The 22942-nt window shown below is 37.2% G+C and overlaps 1 protein-coding gene across 1 annotated transcript in view; it reads left to right on the top strand.

The window, feature by feature from the left end:
* The window catches only part of LOC129424011 (short transient receptor potential channel 5), a 41635-nt gene extending 24385 nt beyond the window's left edge, over positions 1–17250 (top strand). Inside the window, exons 5-12 of the mRNA XM_055180554.2 lie at positions 4711–5047; positions 6253–6392; positions 6522–6844; positions 7456–7651; positions 8311–8520; positions 12112–12153; positions 12994–13083; positions 16100–17250. Coding sequence (XP_055036529.2) covers positions 4711–5047; positions 6253–6392; positions 6522–6844; positions 7456–7651; positions 8311–8520; positions 12112–12153; positions 12994–13083; positions 16100–16900 — 2139 coding nt within the window. The 3' untranslated portion in view covers positions 16901–17250. The remainder of the gene's footprint in view (positions 1–4710; positions 5048–6252; positions 6393–6521; positions 6845–7455; positions 7652–8310; positions 8521–12111; positions 12154–12993; positions 13084–16099) is intronic.
* The last annotated feature ends 5692 nt before the right edge of the window (positions 17251–22942 follow it).

Genomic DNA, 22942 nt, shown 5'->3' with positions numbered 1-22942 from the left:
TGTATGCTACATTACTGCTCAGAAAAGTCAGACAGTTTGATTTAGTGATTTCACCTCATGTGTTTATGATAAAGGATATTAACATGAATACCAAACCTTACTGAAGGTTATCTGCAAATTTTTGATGTTTTCCTATTGTTTTTCAACGTTGGGGTAACAACAACAACAACATTAAGATGACTTGTAACAGACCTGTGTTCTGATATAACTCAAATTATGGTTTGTGGTTTTGCTCTAAGCATAAAACCAAAGGCTTGAAAGTTATGCAAATGCAACCAATTTCCCACATAACTGTGCTATAGTTTCACAGCTCTTGTATCACTCTGTGGTCTCCAGAGGATGCTGAATTACATTTTTGAATTGCAATGACAGAAAGAGGAACTTACACTATTAGAAATCATAAAAATCAAGGTTTTGAAAGGTTCTTAGAAGTGATTTTAGGTTCTCCAAATAATCGTTTATGTCAAAGGGTGTTCAATTCCTTCCTAACAGTATCTTTTAATAGTCTGAAGAATCTGTTTTTACTGTGCAACGAGCATTTTGTCCAATACAAAGGTTTTGTGGATGTTAAAGGTTATTTATGGAACAATACAGCTCGATAATAAAGCTTTCAGGAAGCGTTATTTTGAAGATCACTCTATTGCAAAGAAATATATATATACAGCCGCGGGAAAAAATAAGAGACTTTTGACTTTAATCTTCATTTCTAGATGTATTGTGACAATTTTAGTGTAGTGTCTGTTAAATTTCAGCAGAAGCAAACCTTGGGAGTGACATAAAGTCACATAACAGCAAATATAAAAGACTGAGAGCATGACAAGACCCATGAAAGATGTGACAAAAAATATTTTTAAATTTTCCAAAAGAATATGTAAAAATAGTATTTTGTTTTTGAGAAATGGATTTGATCTTGTTTTCTCTGCAGTATTAAATACTGGAAAACACTGCATCTTTTCACCTTGTTTTCCCCATTTTAAATTTCAGTAAATAAATGCAAATATAACAATATTTTTATTAATAATTTGGCTAAAATGTTGTCTGTACTTGACAGAATAAAAAATATCATTTAAAGGGATAGTTCACTTTAAAATGAAAATTCTGTCATCATGTACTCATCCTCATATTGTTTTAAACCTGTATGATTTTTTTTTTCTGAAGACCACAAAAGAAGATATTTTGAGAAATAATGATTAACACACAGCAGATAGTGGCCATTGACTTCCATAGTAGGAAAAACATTTGGAAGTATTGTGATAAATGATGAAGAAAATATTTTGTTAAATGATGTAAGCAGACGGTTGACAGTACCCATTATATGCCATCATATTTTTTATTCCTACTATGGAAGTCAATGGTCACTATCTGCTGTGTGTTTACCATCATTTCTCAAAATATCTTCATCAGAAAAAAGAAATTCATACAGATTTAGTAAATGATGACAGAATTTTCATTTTAAAGTGATCTATTACTTTAAAGTGACACCATGTAATTTTTCAACCTTCATAATACATTTTCAAGACCCTTGTGATAGTACATCGACTTTAAATAGGTTGAATGACATGTCTACCATAGTCTGACGGGGTCTGTATCACTTTTACTCGTATTTTAAAACTTAGGGTTTGTGGTAGTAACCAGAGCACAAAAAAAACTACAAAATTCGACTGCTTTACGGCATACGTCACTTCCTCCACACAATTTGTTTTTAACGTGAATTTTGCTGGAGGCTACTTAAGGAGTGTAGAGAGCAGTATCTATTATGTGACACTGTGGCATTGTCTTTAGTGTCACGGACCTATGACACGGGCGACCCGGGTTCGATTCCCCTTTAAGGCAATTTTTTTTAAAACTGTTGATTCATACATAAATGCGATGTTCTTTATAAATTACGGCGATTATATTGCATATAGTTCCCTGTATTCAGATGCTGTGTTCACGTATTTACCTTTCTTTTTACTGTGTCTATGATATTTACATTACAATCCAGGATGCTATAGCACTCAAACTTGCTCACAGTGTAAAACCAAACCCTATTCATTCACCAATCAGATCCGAGCGTTTCTCTCTTCTCTCTTCCTCATTTGCTGCGTTCCGCTGTCACTCGCGTGACGTATTACAAAGCGGCAGACCTAAACGCATCGGTTTACTTGGATTTGGAGCGATTTTCACACAAAAAAGAGGAATAACGAGCGCCATTGCGGAAAATCCTGGTGGCGAGGGAGAGAGAGAGGATGCAACAATATTTGTTTGGAAAAAGGCAAGGAAATACGTCTGGTCGTTTCTGAATTGGAAGGCTGCAGCCTCCGGAGGTCAAATATGCAGGCTGCACACGTCATCAAGCCTGGGTTATTAAGGTAAACTGAGCATTACATTCGCAAGTCATAAGCATACTGCAACAATTTACGATTAACTAAGTATAATAGTCAACTTTGTGATTGTTAATATTGTGAAATAAGACAGTCTTGATGACGTATTAGAAATACGACATCCGGAGGCTGCAACCTTCAGATTGAGAAATGGCTTCTGCCACGACGAGTTCCTCATCAGAAAGTTGTAACATGACTGCGTTTCTCCCTGTTGTCTCAAAATGTTGATCGTTTAGCATTTTAAATGTTTAGTTTTTAGTTTAGTTTTAAGGTTGGCCAGTTCCTTTCCTTTGCGACAGTGCTGCGGCGCTTGTGGGCTCTAGGGGCGCTAGAAGTGAAAAATACGTGTCTAGCACCCCCTAGTGGCCAAAAGTTTCAAGGTGTCCCTTTAACTTAAACATATACCTATAAATAGTGAATCTACAAAAACTGAAAGGGGCCATCGAAATATATTCATCAACAATATATATATATATATATATGAAATTTCAATATTATTTATAAACTAATGTTACAGTTAATATTAGGGTATGACAAGATCTTGTGCTGTATCTCATTGAGGGGGAATACAGTGTCACGATATCAGCATAAAATTAAATTTGCAAAACCAGTTACAGTGCATGAATTTCCCAACCCTGTTCCTGGAGGCAAACCAACAGTTTTCAATGTCTTCTACATATGACTCCATTATTTTTCATCTTGGAGTTTATACTAATGAGCTGATGAGTGGATTCAGGTGTGTTTGAATAGGAAGAGCTGGAAATGTGTAATGTTGGTGTGCCTCCAGGAACAATAATGTTTGTTTGGGAATTTCTAAACGCGTTGTGTTTGTATGGTAATCATTAAAGTGTGGAGCCTATCAGCAGTTTAATCCCACACTCTCGGTTTACATGAATTAATGTCTCCATGCCCTTGTTCAAATATTACAGTGGTTGTGTCATTTATATTGTAAAGAAGTGGCCAAATATTAAGTAGATTTAATCATCGTTTGGGCACAAATAAGCCTGTGCTCTCAATGTAAAGCGAAAGTAAAATAACAATCACCAGGCTGTTGGTGCCCTCTGCAGGCATTTTTTATAATGCATAATGTTTATTTTCAGATTAGTTAAAGGACAAGTTCGTTAGTTTACACTTAAAGCCCTGTTTTCAGATTGTTTATGATGAAATAGAACGGTTTTGACTGAAATTTGGACATATGATGCTGGCCCGAGAATTTCGGTTTTCGGTGGTATCACCCCCCACCTCTACAATGGGTCCATAAGTGCACTGGAACAATCTGTCCCAAAATGCATCAAACCCTCGTCCACAAAGACGTGAAACTCAGCGAGCGGTCAGGGGTGTTCACTGATATGCCCACCCAAAAATCGCTGCAAAAGATGCTTTCCAACAGCTGTTTTAGCATTCGTTGTAAACTTGAGGACCTATTTTTCCAAATGCCTCACACCCGTATATTCTTCCGGTGAGAGCTTGAATAATAGACACTCCAGCCCAGTTGATGGCGATAATCCGCTTTTGCCAATTGCAAGAATACAAACAACTCCATTTCCGTTTCCGGCAGCGGAGTAATACCGTACATCACAGCACATCTAATACAAGTCAATAGAGTTGGACAAAAACTACGATAAAACCTGTTGGAAAGCATCTTTTGTAGTGATTTTTTGTGTGAGCATATCAGTGAACACCCCTGACCACTCGGTGAGTTTCACGTCTTTGTAAACTAAAGTTTAATGCATTTTTGGAAGGACTGTTCCAGTGCACCTATGCAGCCATTGTGGGGGTGGGGGGTAATACCACAGAAACCGAAAATTCTCGGGCCAGCATCATATGTCCAAATTTCAGTCAAAACCGTTCTATTTCATCATAAACAATCTGAAAACAGGACTTTAAGTGTAAAATACTGAACTTGTCCTTTAATCATGAATTACCAAATAATTGTAAAGACACCCATTGATTAGTTAATACATTTAAAAAAATGTGATAGATTGTATCACTGAAGATTTTTGAAAAGTGTAAAAATCTTGTTCTTGTGTCTTCTCACAGTAGGCCTAAATAGCCCAAGATATTCACATTTGGGCAACTTTATACAAATAGAACAAAATAAATCCATAATTATTATGATGTAAAACTACACATATATTACTTTCTTTTGAATTTAAGGTTAAATCTAACTTCCTTAAATTTGAATCACAATTATGCATCCTGTTTGCTTCCTATATTCAATTCAACTGCTATTTTGCTATTTGAGTAGTAACATGCGACCATGAAGATTTTCCGCATCCCAGTTTTCCAACATTTGTCCAGAATTTGTACTGATATTATTCACATGCCTGTTTCTGTTTGTTTCCAGTTTGTAGCTCAACCCAACTGTCAGCAGTTACTGGCCACACTGTGGTATGATGGTTTTCCAGGCTGGAGACGACGTCACTGGGCAGTTAAGCTGGTCACATGCTTCATCATCGGCCTACTTTTCCCCATCTTCTCCGTCGTGTACCTTCTGGCTCCGAAGAGCATGCTGGGACTCTTCATCAAGAAACCTTTCATCAAGTTCATCTGCCACACTGCATCCTATCTGACCTTCCTCTTTCTCCTCCTCCTCGCCTCACAGCATATCGTGGAGACCGATCTGCATGTACAGGGTCCTCCACCTACCATTGTAGAATGGTTGATTTTACCCCGGGTTCTGGGTAAGACCGCATGGGCACAATTTAATACAAAATCACATAATTTTGGCATAGAGAACAAGATTACTTATAATACTGTGACATTTATTATTGTTCAAAATAATACCTTTATAAACAGACCTACAATAAATGTAATGTATGCAACTATTGTAAAATCTGCATATAGCCTGGATGAAAAGGGAGAAAGCTGGAGAAAAGGAGTGGTCCGAGCACTGATCCCTGTGGGACCCCAGTGATCAAACATCCCTCATTTATTTTATAATACACACCACTTTGACACAAAAGTAAAAAAAGGACAAGACATCGATTTTACAGATTCTAGGCAAAGGATGATTACTTTTCGTCACAACATTCCCAAAGTTACATTTGTGTTTTTTCATTATTTCGATGGGTTTACTATCCTAAAATATGACAAACCTATTAAAACCAAATGAGTGACCATAAGTGACCCTAAACTTTTGAACTATAGTGTATTTGTCTTGATTTCAGTTCCTTGCTTTTATTAATGATTTGAACTCTTTATTGGAGAATTTTTGAGATTCCCTATGAAGAAATCAATGGGAAAAATACTTAAAAAACCACAGTCACTATTGCGCTCTCTTGTACCCCAATAGGACATTTTTGAAATATTCATTTAGCTGGAAGAATGAAGAAACGTTGGTTGGTAAAATTCATTTAGTTGGCTCATTTCTCTAGCAATAAACCCAGCCTAATGCACAGGATATGGACACCGCTGCCGTCGTACCCCTCTGGTTAAATGATTGAATACTCATGAATTATTGATATGATAATTTATTATCCTCAAGACAAAAGCAGAGGAAATCATATCTCAAGCTGCAGTTCACAATTGATTACATCAAGACTCAATCATAATGGCTTGAGGTTTTTTTCTCAAAAGTAGCCCAAAAAAACCCATAAGTGGAGATATTATGCTGGTCACATCACTTCTGGAGGACAGAAAGAATAAAGTTTGCTTTATTCTTGTCAGGTTTGAGGGACAGAACCTAGATGCAGAGCAGCCGTTTAAATAAAACGATATGAATAGAAAGTAAAATACAAAGCAAAAGGTCCAAACAAAGCCAACATGAGGGTAAAACGAGATAAAACCGAAACATAAGCACAAGGACTGGACTGGATTGGTTAGAGCCAGTAACAATGACAACAACCCCCAAAAAATGATCCACCAACGCTGTTTTTGGTGTTTGCAGGCTTCATCTGGGCAGAGATCAAGGAGATGTGGGATGGAGGTTTCACAGAATACATTCATGACTGGTGGAACCTGATGGATTTTGCCATGAACTCTCTTTATCTGGCCACAATTTCTCTTAAAATGGTGGCTTACTTTAAGGTTGTTATCATTATCCCTCATTAGATCATGTTTTTCTGAACTGCTACACTAGATTAGAGAATCGTTTCAGTTAATACTGTTTTCACCACAATGCCTCGGTTAATGTCCCGTTTCTTCTCTCTCCATCAGTACAACAGCTCTCGTCCTCGTGTGGATTGGGAAATGTGGCATCCCACTCTCATTGCAGAGGCCCTCTTTGCCATCGCCAACATCTTTAGCTCACTGCGTCTCATCTCACTCTTTACCGCCAACTCTCACCTGGGCCCTCTGCAGATCTCTCTTGGCCGAATGCTGTTGGACATCCTGAAGTTCCTCTTCATCTACTGTCTGGTGCTGCTGGCCTTTGCCAATGGCCTCAACCAGCTTTACTTCTACTACGAAACGCAGGCGATCGATGAGCCCAACCACTGTAAAGGGATCCGCTGTGAGAGACAGAACAATGCCTTTTCTACGTAAGTGACTTGAGTACATTTTTTAGCTGGTTTTGAAATCTTGTGGAAGGTTGTTTTCCCTGCTGGTTTGAGCTTGTGTCTCAGCATGGCTGTAAGATGGTTGGACAAATGGTTTTTGAACTTTTATTCAGAATGTGTGGTCCCGGGGGTCAAGCCCATGGGTTGATAATGTAATGCTTTTCAAATAGAGCTACAGGAAAATAGACCACGGTTTAGATCTTGTCGAATTTTCTGCGTTGGGTCTCCTGAAGGATTCATGTAATGTTGTTAATGGTACACAAAAACATTTTTATTTGCATATAGCCTGGATTAAAAGGGAGAAAGATGGAGAAAAGGAGTGGCCCAAGCACTGATCCCTGAGGGACCCCAGAGACCAAACTATCCCTCATTCCTTTAACAGTTCCTATGTTCTTCTAAAATCAAATTAAAAGATGATGTGTATGCTTGATGATGCTTGGCAATGAGCATGGGGCTCATTTTATATGTCCATAGTCTCCGAACAGTATTTTTGCATCTATTTACACTATTTATACAGTATATAAGAAAAATGCTTTTGGATGTTGTAACTGTTTTTTTTTTCATTTTTCATTCTTTATTTATTTCTCTCTTAGGTTGTTTGAGACCCTTCAGTCTCTATTCTGGTCTGTGTTTGGCCTTTTGAATCTGTACGTCACCAATGTCAAGGCCCGTCATGAGTTCACAGAGTTTGTGGGGGCCACGATGTTTGGCACGTATAACGTCATCTCGCTGGTGGTGCTGTTGAACATGCTCATCGCCATGATGAACAACTCTTACCAACTCATCGCTGTGAGTGCCAAACAAAACATGTCCATGTTCACCAGGGATTGGAAACCCTGAGTAACTTTTGAAATACGCTATTAAGGGACAAATAGATTAAACAGTAGCTCAACACCAAACTGCAACATTTCATGAAATGTTAATCGAGACATCAGTGGTAGCTTGGCACTTTTTACATCATAAAGAGACGATATGCAGGTAGGTGCCTTAACAACAGTCGAAATATGCACATTCATGTACAAGTATGCCAGATCTAAATAATCTGCTGCTCCCTCCAAAACGTGCACAATAACACTTAGATAAGCAAGACTGGGAATTACTTTATGCAAATTGAATTTAGTACTAATTTGGGCATGTTTGCATCTCATTTACATATTTCCTGTAGTTAATCGGATGGTAAAACAGTATGTTTAAATAAATGTTATCAGTGAATCTTAGTGATTCCTCCGCAAAATGTTTCAGATTTCAAAACGAACATCAAATTTTCAATCAAACTGACCCAAATCCAGATTGTTTTACCTGTACAATCTACATTTTTTACAGCTCCATACTCATTATGTATTTTAACAACTTAGTCATTTGTTTCTATTTTTATTTCAAGAGACTAAGTTAATACTTAAATGTAATTAATACAGCTGTCCAACCAGCCTTCTGTTATTCTGCTGTAGGATCATGCAGACATTGAGTGGAAATTTGCTCGCACCAAGCTGTGGATGAGCTACTTTGATGAAGGAGGAACGTTACCTCCACCCTTCAACATCGTACCCAGTCCAAAGTCTGTGTGGTACCTGTGTGTGTGGCTGCACTGCCGTCTGTGTGGACATGGAGAGTCCAGACAAGAGGACGAGTATAAACACGAGAACTTTAAAGAATTTACGGTATGTACTGGCATTTTTATGATGTAAGCAGTATGGCTGATTTATTATAGCTTTAACTCAATAAATCTGACAGAGACTTTGCCAAAAAACAAAACAAACAAAACTTAATAATAGAGTGCTGCAGGGATGACATATTTTTGTAGGCCAACCCGGAAGTTAGCGAGACACTGATTCTCTCACAAAAAAGCTGATTCATTTTTCCCATAGACTTTTTTATTAGCGTAAATAATACGTTTTGTGTTTAACAAAAGTTTATGAACTTACACATTTTAGTTTTAAAGTATAAATGCGTTTACTAGGAATATAAAAAGTAGGGCTGTCAAAAGATTAATCACGATTAATCGCATATAAAATAAAAGTTTGTGTTTGCATAATACATATATGTGTTATTATTTAGTATATATAAATACACCAGTGTTGGGGAAAGTTACTTTTAAAAGTAATGCATTACAATATTAAGTTACTCCCAAAAAAAAAATTGCGTTAGTTACTTTTCATGGAAGTTAATGTTTACTTTACTTTTTAGTTACTTTTGCGTTACTTTTTCTTGTCTGAGGCTTAATCTCTTTCAGGCCTTGCAGGTGTTTTTTTTATGACTGAAAAGTTCTGCATTCAGAAATATTAAGCTCTGGCCTGCCATCACAGTTTCTGACTCAAACTGTTCCCACATAGGCGTGTACGTATAGAGCGCATAATGTGACTACGTTTAGTTTAATTCAGCACATAATATTTTTTATCAAATTAATTAAACTAAAAAAGTAACTTGCATTACTTTTTTTGAACAAGTGTACATTTATAAAGTAATGCGTTACTTTAGAAAAGTAACATTATTACATTATGCAGGTTACTTGTAATGCGTTACCCCCAACACTAAAATACACACACATGTATGCATGTATTTTAGAAACATTTACATTTATAAATTTATTTAGATTTTGATATAATTGATATTATATATAAATTATATACATTATTTTGCCATAAATGTATATATGTGTGTGTGTGTGTGTGTGTGTATTTATATATACATCATAATTACACTCATCAGTGGCGACTCGTGACTGCTCATCTAAGGGGTGCGAAATTAAAATAAGTGTTTGAAGTGTCTTGTGTTTTCAAAATATGTGTTCTGCGCGTCGAGAGATCCTATGTGCATCACGTGTTTTGTCAAATTAAGTGTCTGCTGCACACGTGTCAAAACCGTTTATGATAAAAGAGACGCTCACGTTCACAAAATACACGCAAGACACTCCCTTAACAGTAAACTCTGATTATGTAGATTATGTGAGTATCTGGCAAACGCGAGTGTCTCTTTTATCATAAACCCTTTAAATGGTAAATGGACTGCATTTATATAGCGCTTTTAACAGACCTATGGCCATCCAAAGCGCTTTACAAGTTGCCTCACATTCACCCATTCACTCATGCATTCATACACCGACGGCGGTGTCAGCCATGCAAGGCGCCATCCAGCTCGTCGGGAGCATCTGGGGTTAGGTGTCTTGCTCAAGGACACCTCGACACTTGGTCCGATGGAGCCGGGGATTGAACCACCAACCTTCCGGTTTGTAGACAACCTACATGAACCACTGAGCCACTGCCGCCTTTAGACATGTCTAGCAGGCACTTATTTTGACAAGACATGTGATGCACATAGGATCTCTCGAGGCGTAGAACACATATTTTGAAAAAAGGAACCACACACATGACGGGTACATTCATGTGACGAACTTCGAATCGAGCGCCCTTGAATAAAGAAGTCACCGGCCACCACTGCTCAGCACACACAAATATATTATGCAAACACAAACTTTTATTTTGTATGCGATTAATCTTTTGACAGCCCTAATTAAACGCTCAATTTTGACTTCAAAATTCATAAAATTTGTGTAAACGGGTTGCATAACAAGAAATATTTTTTTAAATATTTTTCAACAAAAATTAAAATACGTACGTAATGTAACTTGCAATTTTATGCTTTAAACAAAGATGGTGATAGAGAAGCAAAATTTCAAATTACAGCTGTAGTGAACTTATTTCTAATGTGAATTAGCATGGCTATTTCTTTAAAGAAAAAATTTTTAAAAAGCGTGTTACAATTTTCAGAAAAACTTTTGACTTAGATAAATTAATTATTCAAAATATTTTAGTTCAAAGACGAGGAAAACAAACATTCAGAAATTGTACACTCTCAGAAAATAGGTATAAGCTGTCACTGGGGTGGTACCTTTTCAAAAGGTGCATATTGGTACCTCAAAGATACATATTTGTGCCAAAATGGTACATATTAGGACCTTTTTAAAAGGTACCATGCCAGTGACAATTTTTGCACCTTTTGTCTGAGAGAGTACACTAAAAAATTATTCATTCAATTTACTTAATTTTTTAAAGTAAGTGGTTGCAATCAATTTATTTAAGCTACATTTAAACAAAAAAAGTTAAGTTAAATAAAAACTTTTGTTTAAATGTAGCTTAAATAAATTGATTGCAACCACTTACCTTAAAAAAATTAAGTAAATTGAATGCATTTTTTTTGTGAACAAAAAGGTAAAAAAATTGTCACTGGGACTGTACCTTTTAAAAAGGTCCTAATATGTACCATTTTGTGTAAACACAAAAGAAGATATGATGGTAAGCCTGCTGCTGGTACCAACTGACCTCCATAGTGTTTGTTCATCCTACTATGGAAGTCAATGGGTACCGTCAACTGTGCTACCATCATTTATCAAAATATCTTCTTTTGTGTTCAACAGAATAAACTCATACAGGTTTAGCACAACATGAGGTTGAGTAAATGATAACAGAATTGTCATTTTTGGATGAACTATCCCTTTAAAGAAGGTGCATGTATTAAAAATGTTAGGATTGAAGCTGCTTGTCTGTTAGCCGTCCAGACTGAAGTTGCCCTAGGCCGATGGTGGTTGCTAGGCAACCTTGCTGCAGCCGTACCAATTCCCATGACATCTTTCCATCAGTTAAACTTCAGACTCCACTGTTTTGGCAAACTCACCCACCCAGTATTCTCCCACACAGAGCACAGATCCACAATTCTGGTCGGACTTAAAAATCGATTATGTAAGACATCATTAATTTTTTTTATTTTAAACCAATTTTTCAGCCAATCAATATGTATGCTTTTATTCACTCCCAGAGGAGTGAAAGCTGACAAATTTTAGCAACAAAGGGAGACCCAGTTGCCTTTTAATTTTAAATGAAACATATACAGTATGGTCAATCTGGTGTCCACATGTATTTTGCTTACATTTATATACAATAAATGCGCATGGCAGCAAGACAAAAAGCATAAATTCATGGTTGCTAATGCAATACTTAAAAGCTACAGGAACACATGTACCGTATGTATTCCTTAACAGTTTTAATTTGCTTTTATAATGTGAGCATCAGTGTTTCTGTAGCTTAACTGGTATAGTATTGCATTAACAATGCAAAGATCATGGCATCTACTGCAAACTTACGCTGTAGGTCACTTTGGATAAAATGCATGAATGTAAACTTCATCACAGACAATTACAGAGTGCTATAAAAGTCAATTATTTTATGACAATATCCATATTCTCCTGTTTGTTTCAGGAAAGACATGCAGATAACCTCATTGAGAACCAGAATTACCAGGTGACATCATCCCATCGTATTTTGACAGTCGTCTCAGCATGCTACATACTGTAGATCAGATTATAGATTATCTTTCAATCGCGCTGTTAACATTAAAAATTTAATTGAAGAAAAAAGCCATCATTAGTCTATGGGTGTCATGCATATCAATGAGTTACTAGAGCACTGCATGTCTAGTGTGATTGTTCTAGATGCTTACAATTATGTAGATGAGATGTTCAAATTAATTCACGCGTTACATGGCACACGATCACGCTGAAAATAAATCCTGATAGTATGCGTCGAACGATACATTCATTTATCTGTGCAAATTTAGCACTTGCTCTAATTGCATTCTGCCTTGTGTTTCCTATAAGTGAAAGATCCCTGCTGATTTCTAATGCATTAATACACAACTCCTGCAACCTCTGTCTGGTGCATGTCGCCATGCTTTAATGAACACACATTATCAAAGAGCACAGCTGTTATGCTGCGTTACTAAACAGTGTAGACAAAATCATGGCTTTTGGGAGTGCAAGGTTGTATGTAATTGGAAATGGCATTATAGGGGCAAATGTGCACATGACAGTCAGTCCCCAATGTTTGAAATTGATGCAGTAGCTATGGTTTTAAGAGCTTCTGCTGTATTATGCTTTATTGGACATGTAAATAAATGTTAATGAATGCACGTCCACATGATTTATAAAATATACTGATTTTCTCTCTTATAGCAAAATATGTGCATGCCAATTGCATTCAGAGACCATCTTATCCCTCACCATCATATCATAATAGTGATGATCATAGGATATGTCAGCAGAAAATATTTGTAAAGTCGATCCTGTTTTTGGCTGTTTTCAGGAGGTGATTAGAAACCTGGTGAAACGCTACGTTGCGGCCATGATCCGCAGTGCCAAAACAGATGAAGGTCTGACGGAGGAGAATTTTAAGGTGTGAAGTTTTTCATCCTCCTAAATGTTTTTATGCAGAGTCTATCTCCGGTCAAAGTGATGTCACTAACAGATATTTGTACGAGTTGTAAATATTTCAAAATTGGGCTGCAAGATAAATTGAAATTACATATGGCAATACAGACGTGATGGTTTGCAAAAACTTAATGATTTTAATACTTCAAAAAGTTGCGTATAGTCAAAGTTTTATGTTGATGCAAATAGCAGAGAGACTGGTGAGACAGAGAGATAGTGATGCTTTCTTTAGCCAGAAAGAACGTGAAACATGTATGTTGTTATATATGTTTCAGTTTTTTAATATATTTTATTATAATTTAAAGTGATCTTCCAAATATAAGCATCATCACTTTAAAAAGTAAAATAGGTTAAAAACGTTTGAAAGCGTACATTACCTGTAGCAAATTGAAGTAATGTTTTTTTTATTCACCTTAAATTTTCACTTACAGTAAATAAAAAAAATATGAAAAAATAATTCTGATTTTAGGAATTACCAATTAAATATATATTTTTTTAAATTGTTCCAACTTTTACTTTTAAAAGTGATTAAAAATAGTTGTATATTGCATAATTTAGCAGGTTATCGCACATCGCACTGTTCTTCAATATTGTGCAGTCTTATTTCAAAATAAAAAAATCATTTTATTGTCATCACAAACATACTCTAGGGTGAACCCATACAGCAAAAAAATAAATTTCTCTGACCGAAAGTATTTTAAAATATATGCTAAATACATTTTATAGCAAGTAAAGATTAATTAAATCTACTTTTGAATTATAACCTCCTAAGACCTGGATATGTACACATCACTTTTTTGTTGTTTGCACCATAATACTTAATTCTGTGTACTGGAACCTGTTGTACACACACATGGACAATTACACTACATGTTCAAAGAAAAATATATAGTTATTATATTTATTGGTTCTTCCTAACCCCCAAATAGCTGGTAAAAATCTATTTTTAACCAAAGCTCGGGAGGTTAAAATATATTTAGTTTAACCTTCATATAACAACATATATTTCAAAATGTATTTCAGAGGAATAAAAAAAAACATTTCCAGGAAAATTTTTGTAAAAGAAGGAAAGTTTTTTGTTGAATCAACTCGGATTTACAAGTCATTTCAACTTACTATTCTTTATCTTGACTAGAGATGAGTTGTTATAACTACAGGTGAGTTGTTATAACTTATAAAATTAAGTTGACTTTTCTCAACTATATTTTATCTCTGTTGACATGACTATGACAAAACATTTTAAGCATTTTTTACAGTGTATAAAATAATCTTTTTGTAGTTTAAAATATATTTCATATGAACAGATTTGTAACCAAAACAAAGTTTTTTTTCCAATGTGACATGAATATAAATGCTTTACACTAAAATATACAAAAAAAGGACACAAAATATATTGGTGGAAAATACATTTTTAAATATATTTGAAAATATATTTCAGCAAAAATATTTTTGGCCTTTTTTATATTTTGAAATATATTAAATTATATTTGAAAATATCTATTTTTTGCTGTATGGGAACTGTTCCTTTATTATAGAAATCAGACTGGCAGTAATATGTAAGGAATAATTGACTTAAAATTATTCGAAAAATTACTTTCAAACAGTGGTGGCTGGTGACTTATTTTTTCGAGAGCACTCGATGCGAAGTTCATCACAACATGTATGTAGCTTGTCATGTGTGTCGTTCCTTTTTTTTTAAATATGTGTTCTGCACCTCGAGAGATCCTCTGTCCATCACATGTCTTGTCAAAATAAGTGCCTTCTGCAGATGCGTCTAAAGGGTTTATGATAAAAGAGACGCTTACGTTTGCCAGATGCTCGCATAATCTCATGCGTAATAATAGTTTAGTGTTAAGGGAGTGTCTTGCGTGTATTTTGTGAACGTGAGCGTCTCTTTTATCATAAACGGTTTTGACATGTGTGCAGAAGGCACTTATTTTGACAAAACACGTGATGCACACAGGATCTCTCCACACGCAGAACACATATTTTGAAAAAAGGAACCACACAGGACATTTATTTTGAATTAGCGTCCCTCGGTTGAGCAGTCACGAGGCGTCATGCATAGATATGTATATAAAGGCTAGATGGCTCGTCCGCGCTGCTGGCCAATTGAGTGCAACGTCCGCATTTTGGCGGCCATCTTACGACAGGGCGCTCGCTCACTCGTAGCATTGAGTTTTAATGATGCAGGTACTTTTAAATGACCATAACTTGCTTAATTTTTTACCGATTTTCAAACGGTTTGGTTTGTTATAAACGTCAAAGATGTACCTATGACACTGCATACCTATACTAAAAATAAAAAATAAATTCATGAAACATGTTAAAGCAGCCAGAATTATAGCCACGTTAATAACGTTTGTAAAAACCCAAACCGTTTGAAAATCGGTAGAAAATTGAGCAAGTTATGGTCATTTAAAAGTACCTGCACCATTAAACTCAATGCTACGAGTGAGCGAGCGTCCTGTCGTAAGATGGCCGCCAGGTGATGCCGTTAGGGACTCCGCCTTGAGCCATCTAGCCTTTATATACATATCTATGGCATCATGGCTTTCAAATAATTCAAAAGGACCAGAGTCAAATTTTTAGCTTATACCACGGTTACCACAAACATTGCTCTGTTGGTTATTTTATGACATTTGACAGATTAGGTGTGCGGTTTACAGAAAAATAATTAACCATGGAACATTTCTCATCCAATCCGAATAAAGCATTCAACAGACTCATGGTATAAAGCTAGTATATAGTTTTGAACTGCTTTGGTTGCTTTAATAAGATTTTAGACAGATATATTTGGTTTATAATATCTAGTTTGAATTGGTTCCAATTCCTCAAAGAACACTTTCGTTTGAAGTGCTGGCTCTTATAATCATCATCATCATCATCATCTCTAATATAATCCTCCTCCATAACATCATAATATTTCTGTAATTAGATGATATGGTTAATTAAATTCCATTCCTCTGTGGCACATTCAGGAACTGAAGCAGGACATCTCCAGTTTCCGCTATGAGGTTCTTGACCTGCTGGGTAATCGTAAAGCACCACAACGTGCCTACTCCCCCAACAGTGAAGGCCCACTACACGACGAACCAGCTGAGCATGAGGAACAGAAACAGGAGAGCGGTAGCGATGTAGGAAACAGATGTGGTCCTTGGGAAAGGTCCTCCAGATACGAGGCATCTACCTCTTTCACTCAATCCTACAGAGGCGGAGGATCTCACTTCAGCGTATCTGCCCTCTTCAAGTCCATGGCGGGTACGGAAAGACGAGCTAGAGCCAGACCTGAAACCAACGGCCTGGGGAAAGACGTTTCTTCTTCGTTCGTCCAAACCAGCAACCGTCTGCATCGGTTTTCACATTCCAAGAAAATCTCATTGCAACGTTTGGGAACAATGATGTCACGTATGAACGGACACTTGCCTGATCCGCAGCAGTCCGCATATAGCATCTCAGACAGGGTACCGCAAGCGGATTGGCGCGGCCCCCGGGCGCTGTCCGAGTTAACGAGGAGTGAACTGCATCTGCACACGCTGGGACTGAGATCAACAGAGACTGAACAGAACCTGATGCAGTCAACATCTCAACAGGCAAACGGCACGGACAGCCTATTCCTCGGGCCTCCCGGACATTCGCTGCACCGTGCTTCCGGTTTGACCGCCTCTAGTGCCCGGCTCCTGGCCTCCAGTGATGGCCTGTGCCAGAGCTGGATGGATCACTGTGACAGTTTTGGTTCCTCAAGCTGGGAGCAAGAGGAATCTGTTACCACCCAGCTGTAGATGTGGTACCGTCACTACTGTATGCAGATATAGGGCTTATTCGCAAACACCGGAAGTAGCTAACCGCGGCCATATTGTTGACATGACATCTGTCCTGCCCCTAGCCGCACGTAGATTTGAGCAGTAGCCTAATGGTTTCATCTCGTCTGTATTAAGAGAAGATAAGCTTGATTGGTGTGGACCCATATCAAATAGACCCAATAGCCTTAAGTAAAGATCTGTCCTTATTGCCAGCCGTAACTTATCCGGATATTTATAACTATATCGTTTATACAGTATCCACATACATCATACAAGCACTGAAGGGCCGTTCACATTATAACGATAACTATATTATCGTTATAATTCAATATAGCTTGTAATAAAAACTTTTGCAGATGTCCTCAACACGCTGCGTTTCGTGTAACTCTAAACAGTGAATCTAATAGTTTGTGTAATCTCTTACCTTTTGGCATAACAGTTAGTTAATGTAATAGATTAAAAAGCATTACATAGTCAATTTTTACAGCAACTGGAGGTAATCTTATGTTATAGACCTCAGCAATGAGCTCACTGTCATTTTAAGTGCTCGTACACTTGAAGTTCAAATAGATTTTAATGCTATCAATGGTTTATCCTTCATCAGGTGGGAAAAATCACTCAGAAAGTGATCCCAATGATGTCGTTCATTGTATCTGTATCGTTATAGTTTTCGTGTGAGCTCCGCTATTCTATTTAATATAAAACGATTTTCAAAACTGTATTTTTATGGTTATCGTTATAATGTGAACGGCCCTTAATTCCCTACCTAGTATCAATGCCAGACCTATTATGTTCATATAGTTATTAATACTAATTTAATAACTGTCTTAATTTATGGCAGCTTATTTGAAAGAGCAGTTTCAGCCACTGCTTACAGCTAACCATATGTGATCAAATTATGGGGACAGACTTTGCTGTGAGGCATATATCCCTAACGTTACCTGGGGTAAAATGATGGGGACAGACTTTGCTGTTGGGAATCTCTCCTTTGCTGGTTCAACTCATCTGTCTCCTTCCTTTCATGTTTTCTGACAGTCGGTATCGCATAAAAACTACAATAATTATGGGGGTTCTTTTTGCCGTTGTTAGAACAGCCGTGTATTACACCACACACCATCGCGCGGTTTAAAAAAAATTACATAAATAATACCATGCATAATACCCACACTGCCTCGCTTGTCAATTGACAGACTGACAGTTCTATGTCAACAACATGGCCGCGAACATTGATGACGTAGATCGAATAACTCCTATAGATTTAAGGTTTGAGGAACAATGGCAAATGGTCTGTGACAGTCACATTCAATATTATTTTATAATTATGCAATTAGCAAATAAGTAGACTTTGATGTTTTACATGTCTTTAAACACTGGAAATTTACATTTAAAGCTGAGTTGGGTAATTTAATGTATGCTGCCTTCACATGCTATTGGAAATTTCCTGCTTACCACTGCAGAAGTAAGGATTAAGAGTTCATCACGCTCAAGTGCTTTGTTGTCATAAGGAATTACGAATCATTGAGGTCAATTCAAAATGTTTACAAGATAAACATTTATGTTTATATTTGGATTCTGACTATAATACATCAGACAAATACATGCTATTAGCTGTGTATTACACAAGAAAACTATGGCAACTATGGATATTACACATGGCAGGAGGAAGTATGTGAACCCCTGGGAATGAACTGGTTTTCTACAGTGATTTTCCGTGGAATGTGATCTGGTCCTTATCTGGGTCACAACAATAGACAAACACAATGTGCATAAGTGGACAACACAAAAATGGTTCTGGTTTTTGTGTCTTTTTTTAAACACCCATTAAACATTTACAGTGCTGGAGGTAAATGTAAGTGAGCCAATGAACTAATTACTTTAATGAAAGCTAATGTGTGTCAAAAGCTGGAGTCCAATTAATAAAATGAGTTTAAAGGAGTGGTTTAGTGCTACTTTGATTGATAAAAAGGATTGCTGTCCTTAAGATGCCTCTCTAAAGATATCCGATCAAGAGATGTTGCAATCCATAAGGCTGAAAAGGGATACAAAACAATCTCAAAATATTTAGACAATCATCAGTCGACAGTTAGACAAATTGCCAATAAATGAAGACACTTCCTAGAAGTGGGCACACAGTCAAGAAGACTCCTAAAGGTGGGTCGCACACAGGACGCGTAGCTCAGCCCCACGCCATTCTAAAAAATTGAACACATTGCTTTCTATGAGTATACGCACACCGGCGCCGACAGGTGGCGCCTGTCCACGGCACCCAGCTGTGACCCAGGAAGTTGCTCTAATCCCTGTCGCGCCACTCACATAGTTTAACATTAAATAACATCATATTTGTCCCAAATCATTAACGATTAACATTGGCTGCTAACATATATTTTGCATTTTGAAGTAGACGCTAACTGACTAAGCTTGCGTTATTTAACATGCACTTTCGGTTTACCTCCAAGTTGTCCTAGACGTGACGCGGCGCTGTGCATCCTGAGTGCGACCCCCTTAACAGCTAAATGTTTAAAAACATCATTGGAACAGGCACACATCTCTGTTCATGAGTCTACCATACACAAGTCTTTGAACAGGCACGGTGTCTATGGCAAAACACCATGAAGGATGCCGCTGCTCCAGAAGAACATTGCTGTGAGCCTGACGTTTGCAAAAGAGCACCTTATAAATATTTTATGGATTGATGAAACAAATGTTGAATTGTTTGGGAAGAATACTATGCGCCAAAAGGGCACAGCCTACCAACATCAAAACATCATCCCAGGAGTGAAGTATGGTGAAGGGGAACATCATGATTTGGGTTTGCTGTCTCAGGGCCTGGACCACTTGCCATCATCAAGGGGAAAAAAAATCCCAAGTTTAACAAAAAAATCCTACAGGATAATGTCAAGGTGGCTGTCTGCCAGTTGAAGCTCAGTAGAAGTTGGTTGATGCAGCAGGACAATGACTTTAAGCATTGAACTAAATCCACCACAGACTGGCTTAAGAAAAACAAAATGTGCCATTAAGAGTGGCCTAGTCAAAGCCCAGACCTTAATCTTATAGAGATGCTGGGAAATGACCTCAGGAGAGTGGTTCACACCATACTTATTGAAGTTTTGTAAAGGGGAATGGGCAAAAATTCCTTCTGAAAGATGCAGGTCTGATACAGATCTACTAAAAGCGTTTGCTCGAAGTAAATGCTGCCAAAGGAGGTTCAACAAGCCATTAAATCCAAGGGTTCACTTACAGTTTCCTCCAGCACTGTGAAGGTGTTTTAAAAAAAGACACAAGAAACTAGAATTATTTGTGTGTTGTCAGCATGTGCACGTTGTGTTTGTCTGTTGTTGTGACCTACGTGGGGATCGGGTCACATTTTGTGGCAAATCACTGTGGAGGGGCAGTTCATTCTTGGGGGTTCACATACTTTTTCTTGCCACTGTACATCAAATAATTCTTAATTTACATAAATATCCAAGGCTTTAATGACAACGCAAGGGTAGAGCCAGAGCAAAACTAATAGAAATATCACTCACCATCATGGTCTCCCCACCTTCCAGTTTATGGACCGTCCATCTCTGCAACTCGGGCATGAAAGTTAGCTCAGTGGTAAATTGGTCTTGAGAGGTCATTCATGTCAAATTCCAGACTAAGATACTGGATTTATGAAAAAGACAGCTTGGATAAACTTGAAAAAATCTTTAAATTGGTAACACAAATTTAAGTGAAAAAACGTGAAAACATTTTAGGTGTTACTAACACCTAAAATGTTTTCAAGTTTTTTCAACTTACATTTTTCACAAAGTGTTTTTAACTTTAAAGCTTATCCATAGACTTTAAAAAAATGGACGACGCAACGTCGCCTCCCACCATTGTAATGAATTGAAGCCAAATGCAAAAATCGGTCGCAGCCATGTTACATAAAAACGTCAGTTTGGAGCCAAGGCATACGCATAAGGAATCGTCCGTGGAGCCATAGGCGGAGTCGCGGTATCAAACTTCGCCCAAACGCTCGCCCGACCAATTCAACCACGCCAATCATAAAGACACGCCCCGTTTCTATAGCATTAAATTACTAGCTAAAATGAAACTTACCACAATAATGAACACTTGAACATATGTCAGCGTGATAACACCTACTTGAAAGGACCAAAACCATCTTTCGGAAACTTTTATTGGAAGTGGAAATAATTTTTTATTTAGAGCAGAGTCCTATTCGTTTCAATGGAGAGGGCGGGGCTTATGACTTGTACTGCAGCCAGCCACCGGGGGGCGATCAAAGAGCCAGAGGCTTCACTTTTCAAGGCTTATGATGCACACCCAAGCTTATCACGTGGTCCAACAAGTATAATAAACATATTAGAAAATGACATTTATTCAGTATTAGTTTCGTTTTATGAAAATATTATTACATCGCTTCTTACAGTCTAGAGGGAGACATAAGCTTAGGAAATAATTTGCCTTTTCATTTAAAACACCACAAAAGCATGTGCAAACATATTAATATCTAATACTTATAACATTATATGACATAAACTGCACTGTAAAAAAATTCTGTAGAAATTACAGTATTACTGGGTATTACTGGCAACTAGCTGCCAGTAACTTACTGTAGATTTTACATTTATGTTATTTACTGGCAACAGTTTGTTCGAAGTTAAATGAAAATGAAACATTTTCAGTCTTTATCTTCTACAGTAAGTTACTGGCAACCAGCTGCATAATTACAGCTATTTTTTACAGTGTGCTTATTAGTTATATTCTGTACTGTAATTGCATTTTTGTAAAGAATAAATTAACCAGCTAAATCAGCATAACATTAGTTGATTTTGAACAATAGTTTATTTTTCACTGGCAGTTTGTATGAAAGGTTTTACTGGATGGACCTTCACCACATCCACATTCAGCTCTTGCACGTGGATTATGGTCAAAACAAATGTTTTGTAGAGATTTACTGCGTTTGTACCAGCTTTATGACAACCCCTAACTGCTCAAATTATGCCGGCCTTTCTGGATTTTATAATAAACCTTAACTAACCAGTCTGAAAAGCACACTCGTGTCACACGCTTTAGTGGGTCATCGGAGGCTTTACACAAAAGAGCTTAAAGATGGCAATGCCCACATTTACGTCAAAAATAAGGTGGATAAGTTGAATTTTTTATGTGGAATTGAAGTCATTTATTAACTTGATACAACTTTTCACTTTTTACAGTGTGTGAAGGCAGCATACATTGCAGATTCCTGAAATTCCACCTGTTCGGACAAACAAATAATCCCATGGTGTTGACTGGCTGGTCTGCATTTTTTATGGCACCACAAGCTTTACACTTGGCAAATTAACCACAAAACAAAAAAAGACACACGGCACCTTTAAAGAAAATTCATGTTTGTTTTAGGGGGTTTTCGCTTTAGTGGCTTTAACCATAAAAATGCCATTGGGTTAAAATTTAATGTGTAAAGGAAGAAATTTGTCAGCTTATACACATTATAGGACTATGTTACTTTCCCACTAAAAGGAAAATATATGTTGCTGGTGATTGCAGTAGATGCAATGAAGAAGAATAGTGTCAAAGTAACAAATCTCTTTTAAGAAATTTAAAAATAATGCACTGTGCACCGACTGCCATCTATTAGCATAGACACTGTACAAGCTTGTTTCTAACACACATCCTGAGGGGTATTTTCAGCACCATGAGCTGTTTTCAGCTGCAACTGCATGAGCGAGCTGTTCCCGCTTCAGTCTTTCAAACTTTGCCGCTCAAAACAAACGCACGTGCACGAAACATAACACGCCTCGTAACACTCACCTTTGATTGGCTTGATTTCAGTTCACTTGGTTTCACAGATAAGGCTTAGCTAAAGACAGGACTATGTTTAAGCATATTTTAAGCACTGGTGTGTAGCGAGACAAATCAATGGCACTGGCACATTTTAAGATCGGTCATTCAAAGTTACTGTATTTTCAGTTGGGACGGCTCAGACATGTTTTAATCTTAGACCAGCCTTAAGCCTTGTCTGTGAAACCGGGAAGT

This window comes from Misgurnus anguillicaudatus, chromosome 9, assembly GCF_027580225.2.
Source record: "Misgurnus anguillicaudatus chromosome 9, ASM2758022v2, whole genome shotgun sequence".
Classification (NCBI taxonomy): Eukaryota; Metazoa; Chordata; class Actinopteri; order Cypriniformes; family Cobitidae; genus Misgurnus; species Misgurnus anguillicaudatus.
This window is presented reverse-complemented; position numbering and strand designations above follow the sequence as displayed.